Source organism: Ctenocephalides felis, unplaced genomic scaffold (genome assembly GCF_003426905.1).
Source record: "Ctenocephalides felis isolate EL2017-DRISC unplaced genomic scaffold, ASM342690v1 CF-g0.4_SCAFFOLD_01492, whole genome shotgun sequence".
Classification (NCBI taxonomy): domain Eukaryota; kingdom Metazoa; phylum Arthropoda; class Insecta; order Siphonaptera; family Pulicidae; genus Ctenocephalides; species Ctenocephalides felis.
In genome coordinates this window covers 2933397-2939777 of record NW_020537646.1, presented here as the reverse complement: position 1 = coordinate 2939777, position 6381 = coordinate 2933397, and the positions used below count along the sequence as shown (strand labels likewise).

The 6381-nt window shown below is 26.5% G+C and overlaps 1 protein-coding gene across 1 annotated transcript; it reads left to right on the top strand.

The window, feature by feature from the left end:
* Nucleotides 1-235: 235 nt before the first annotated feature.
* On the top strand, nt 236-4556 carry LOC113370570 (protein tramtrack, beta isoform-like). Its single transcript, XM_026611259.1, has 4 exons — nt 236-391; nt 1313-2085; nt 2602-2775; nt 3887-4556. Exons 2-4 carry the CDS (start codon nt 1359-1361, stop codon nt 4504-4506), a joined length of 1521 nt encoding a protein of 506 aa, XP_026467044.1. The 5' UTR covers nt 236-391; nt 1313-1358; the 3' UTR covers nt 4507-4556.
* Nucleotides 4557-6381: the final 1825 nt, after the last annotated feature.

Genomic DNA, 6381 nt, shown 5'->3' with positions numbered 1-6381 from the left:
TGATGTGTTGATCGGATTTATCATTTTTACTACAGAGGTGAGTAGCTAACATAATATTATTACAAATTTTATTATTTTTATCATTATTTTATTATTATTATTTTCGTGAAACATTTTTAAGAATCTTTCAAACGAGCCGACGCAGCTCCTTTATTTCACTTCGATATCTTCACAACTTGGCGATCGTAAACGTTCGACCGTTTCCGTTTATTCTCGTGGGGATACTTTCATTCTATTCGTATCATTCCGCTAGTAAAGGGCGATTAACCCCGATGTAGTGTAGTGTGTGGTGAAGAGAATCCAACAAGAAAAATATTGCTGACATGGCGTCCTAAAAGTGTTGTGTGGAAATTTGTAGATTTCTTTAAATATTTAGTATAAAATGTTTTAGGTAATCAAAAATATTTATTTTTTGTTAACAGTGCTTTTGTGAAAACATATTTGGGTGTATTCGTAAAGTGTCATGAAGTTTTTGGTTAGAAATTTCAAAGTATTCATCCAGGGTCACCAATTAAAATTTAAACTATTTCTAAATTTTCTGTTCACCTAAATTATTTGTTTACAAACATTTAAAATGTTGTCGGGTTCTATATTTAGTGATATTTTAATATACGCATTTAATAAAAGGCGTGTTTGTGCTAAATCATAGTTCGCTCTGTTGTAAAAATAGGGTTGCGTAAATCTAGTTTTGCGGATTTGTTAGTCATTCTGGGTAGGCGGGGTGACGATAAGGCAAATTACAAAATGGCGACGCAAGGGCTGTGTCTAGTAGTTTTTAAAGGGTTGTTTGAAAGTTCTGTTAACATACGTATTAATAATTATTATATTTATTTACTTTAATAATTTTGAATCATTTAGTGTAATTTTCAAATGATGTAATAATACGTGAGTACAAATATCGATTAGTGCGCAGGTACTTGGCACCTGTAAGATTCCAATAAGAATCTCAATTGTATCCTGAATGGCGCATTTCTTATAAGATCATCATATGTTGGAATCTTATTAGATTGTACAATGTATATTGGAAAATCATCAGATTTTTTATTACAAATATCAGGATAAAATTTAATAAAATGATGATTTAACCTCAATTTTGGGTGTTAATTTTTTGTACGCAGTGTATACAAAATAGCACTCATTAATTTGTTCGGGGATCTGTAACTTAATAATTTCAAAACGCGTGATTGCTTTGAATGATATACCAGAAATGAAATAAATGCAATAAAATTTCAAGACATATTTTTTTGAATAAGTTTACATAAATCTACAATTACTGTTTGCAAAACGAATTAATATTTTTCATTATTTACAGGGCGTAATTGAAATCTAGTTCTACATTATCAAACACCACTACATAAATGTTATATGACTTAAAACAATCATCTTACATCAGTAGTAAACCAGTAAAAATGTCATCCCAAAGATTTTGTTTACGATGGAACAATCATCAATCGAATTTACTATCAGTATTCGATCAGCTACTTCACGCAGAGACCTTTACCGATGTAACTTTAGCAGTAGAAGGGCAGCTATTGAAAGCTCATAAAATGGTATTATCTGCTTGTAGTCCTTATTTTCAAGCACTATTTCTAAACCATCCTGAAAAGCATCCAATTGTGATATTGAAAGATGTGCCCTATGCAGATATGAAATGTTTGTTAGATTTTATGTACCGTGGTGAAGTATCTGTAGATCAAGATAGATTAACAGCATTTCTGAGAGTTGCTGAGAGCTTAAGAATTAAAGGTTTGACAGAGGTCAATGAGGAAAAATGTGATATTCCAGCCATAACTAATAGCCTACTCCAGCAGCAAACTATGACCACTCCCCCGCAGTTGCATAGGATACACCCTTATTTAGCACAAAGGCCAAAGCAACATAATGCAGCGCATAATATTCTAATGAATCCATTGTTGGGAAATGCATTGATGCAACCGAAAAGAAAGCGAGGTCGACCAAGGAAATTATCTGGAAGTTCTAACGGAATTCCCGGTGTCACTAATAATCAAGATGATTACGATAGATTAGGAGGTCTTGGAGATAGATTGATACAGGGATCACCAGAAATGTTGGAAGTTAAAATGGGTAAGCAGAATTAAATTATTTTTTCTAGAATTATATAAAGATAAACTTGTAATTTGATAATTATTAGGTAAGTTAAATGCAATTCGATTAATAATTAATAACATTTTTTTATTGAATAACCATGAATATTAATATTATTGAACTTCTATTTTTTGTGCAATGGAACAAAGTACAGTAAATTTCAAAGGTCTCTTATTACGAATGAGTATGTCTTTAATAATTTTGTATTTGATAATTTTATAAAGTTAATATGAGAGAATTTATTATAAAAACAGATAATTTTTTTTATTGTTATGCTTATATTTTTCTAAATAGTTGGTTCCTAAACCTTTATTTTCAATCCATTTACTTTGTATTATACATGTATTATACTTCCCTGTTTGATCGGTTGCACTATTTCAGGGAACTTTTGAATTAGAGTTTTCTCATTGTTAAAGTGAGAAAAATATGTCTTTATAATATGTATTCACATTTTAATTTTTATGGTCAATAAGATTAAATTTTGTATTATTGTAGGTATGGATAATTTCCAAACAAGTGGTGGATCTGGTAACGAAGCTTCAAATGATGAAAACTCAATGCGAATGGATGATGAGGAAATGACGGATAAAGAAGTTAGTGAAAATACAGAACCTATGGCTGGCACATCAAAGGAAAATACCCCGAAAAAAGGAAAAGAAGATAGCAATGGTGAGTTCTTTTATTTTTTGCTTATTCAAGTATTGCATTAAGCAATACTAATATAACAAAAGAATATTTTTTTTTTTAAATTCAAGTAGTAAAAATATAATTATTCTATAAATATTTCGCAAGTGATAAACAATTTTTAAAACTTCGAAATTATTGAAGTATTTAGAAAATATTAGAAGCAAAATTCTTTTAATGCTTGTATTTATCCATGATAAAATAATATTCATGATAAACTTAATCAAATTTTTGCTTATATAGGGATCACAATAACTATATACTTTTGTTCAAAATAGTGAAGTTTATTTTTTAATTTATTTGCATATCACTCAACAATATTTAAATAACATAGTATTATATTTAATGTATTATAAAGAATATTACGATATATACATATGAATTCAAATCAAATAGAAGTTTTAATTAAATGAGTTGTAATATAATTTATTAATTATTTATATTTGCATAGACAAGTGAGCCATACTTCCAATCACAGTTCATTTATATTATTACTTCAAAAGTGTATCGATATCATGTAATTTTTAAAAATTATTTTGTATATGAGTATACACTCATATTTTATATGAAATTATCAGGAATATATATATATATATATATATATATATATATATATATATATTATGCAATATATATAAACATGTATTGTTTAAGAAAAATTTAATATTATTTAATAAGGGAAAAGCTAATAAGGGATTGTTTTATTAAAGTGTTATCAATTTTAAAATCAGTGTTGTAGTGTAGTGTTAGATTTCATTTTTATTCTGTGTTTTCAAGACATCCCTAGTAATAAATATGAGGTGAGTTTTTAAATGAGATATTTGAAATAGAAAAGGGAAGAGCGAATAGGGATTGAGCCATAATATTTGATTGAATTTAGAACTTTTCTGACTATATATGATGCAAAATGATTCTTAATTTTGATAAATTGGTAATTCGGCTTAAACCCCTTCAGCTTTTCCCTTATCAAATTATTGGTAATGACTTAGTTAACTTTGATGCAATTGATTTTAAAAGCATAATTCAAAATGTTAGCTAAGTCATTGCCAATATTTTGAATTGTATATTTTTACTAAATACATATGATATATTACAGATGTGGAAAATGGTATAAGACATTTCAAATTTGAAACTCCATATCAGCCAGAAATGAGTGTACTCTCTGATAAATCAAACAAATCATATTCAGCTAGCGGTGAAGAATGTGATGACATAATTGAATATAAATTTACACCCTTAGATGCAGACCTTAATAAAAAGAAAGAAACAATGACAGTGTTGAAAATTCAGAAATCAAACTCAAAAATCAACAATAGCAGCGATAATAATCAAAACAATTGTGATGCTACTGAAGAGGTTGAAGAACAAACGCAACAAGATAATTTATTTTATAACTTTAAGTACAATAATAATGTGACTGAAAATAATGAAGGCTCTGTAAGAGACTTTTGCCTTAAGGAAGGAGATAATGTATTCCGATGTAAGGTCTGCAGTCGAGTTTATACACATATTAGCAACTTTTGCAGGCATTATGTTACCTCTCATAAACGTAATGTTAAAGTGTATCCATGTCCTATTTGCATGAAAGAATTTACTAGAAAGGATAATATGGTTGCTCACATGAAAATAATACATAAGCATGTCGACGGAGTTGAAGCAATTAAAAAAGATTTAGTTTTACATGGAACATGTATAGAGAGACCACAAATATCTTGAATTTGAGATGTTAGATGAAATATTATGAAGACCTATACATGGTTAATGTGAAATTATTTATTTATTTAATATATTGATTAATCTTGTATGAAATTATTAAAGTGCCTTTTGCATATGCAATAGTATTTACCATATATAAACATATATATGATTATTAGGAACTATAAGTTCGTGTTATTGTTGAAATGGATTACTCCACTTTATGAAAGTTAAATATTAAATATCTTTCAAATTGTTTCAATAAAATTCAATTTAATGGCTACTTGATTAAGATTTTGACTCAGGAATTTACTTCAAATGAGTAATCTACTTTGAATATTTGTTTTTCTGTTGTACTTTGTTCTCTTGTTCAATTTTATATGTTATATTGTGTATTTTATGCAGCCTTCTAATGAAAAGTGAGTCTATGAAGTTTTGACAATATCCTAACTAAATTATTCAAATACAACCTCCTTGACATAAGATGAAACATTTCAATATGAATTGTTGTATTTGATCCAGCTGCCTTAATTCATCAGCCTACACAATAATTTTTATGAGTTTTTTGAAGATTAATCAATAGATTGTTGTTAATTATAAGCATATATGTAATATATGTTATATACCAATCAATTGTTATTTTTATATTATTTATATTCTACAGAATTCTTATAAAAATTAGATTTTAAATGTTAAACATATGTGCAAGGCCTTAAATCATACTATCTTGCCAAGCTGGCTTAAAATTGTTATTTTTTCTTTGAACGCTGTGTCAGTAAAGCTATGTTTTAATATGTGCATAATAGTTTAATATATATTTTTGAATTAAAAGAAAGTTTTCTATATAAGTGGTATTATGGCCTTATCTTAATATAATATAGATAACTATAGGTAAATCTTAGAAAAAATTATATAATATATATTAAATATTAAACTGCTAATAATTTTTTCAATATTTATTAGAACAATTAAAACATTGATACATTCGAAGAATGTTTTAACTATGTTAAAATATTCATAGCTATAAGCTACTTATAAAAAGGCGTATATTTGTATATAAGTTATATATATATATATATATATATATATATATATATTATACATACATGTCTTTTTATTAAAATAAATGCTATTGAAACAAATCAAATTTGTTATTGAGATCGTACATTTATTTCGTGAATTATTACAATAGAATTTGCATTGGTTGTTTGACATTAAATTAATATGTATTATCTGTTGTGAAATATTATTTCTAATAGATCGAAATTTGTTTTAATAATATTGGATATTTTAATTTTTTATCTAAAAATTAAATAGTCAAACTATCTGATTTTTCGATACGATTTTAATAGCATTATTGTTTTTATCATAGCAAATGGTGAAGTAATTTCTTAGTACCTGTGCTTAAATAGAATATATATAAGAGACATAGACGATACCATTTTGATTGATTTATATTACATTCATGATATAAATAGTGCCTCAGATGTCTCAATATTTACTGAAAAATGAAAGAAAAACGGTTGCTGCTTTCTTTAACATTAAAGTTTTGTAAACCTTGAACTATCATTTTATAGTTTTGAATATTAAGCTGGAATTGTACGACGTCATTGTATTATCATTGCTTATAACGATGTTATTTTAGTTACAACACCACATTAAAAATTTACTTTCGAAGAAATTTCCATTCAGGAAAAATATAGGAAAATCAATATAATGTTGAATCCTAAATACTTTTTTTAATGCCAATAATATTAAATATACTACTAATAAACTAATTATATTATTTAAATTTAGTTTACATTTTTAGTTGAGCATCTATTATATTTAGACTGGACTTCTTACTTAATAATATAAATCAATCAAAATATATATTTTGATAGAATTTCATCATCC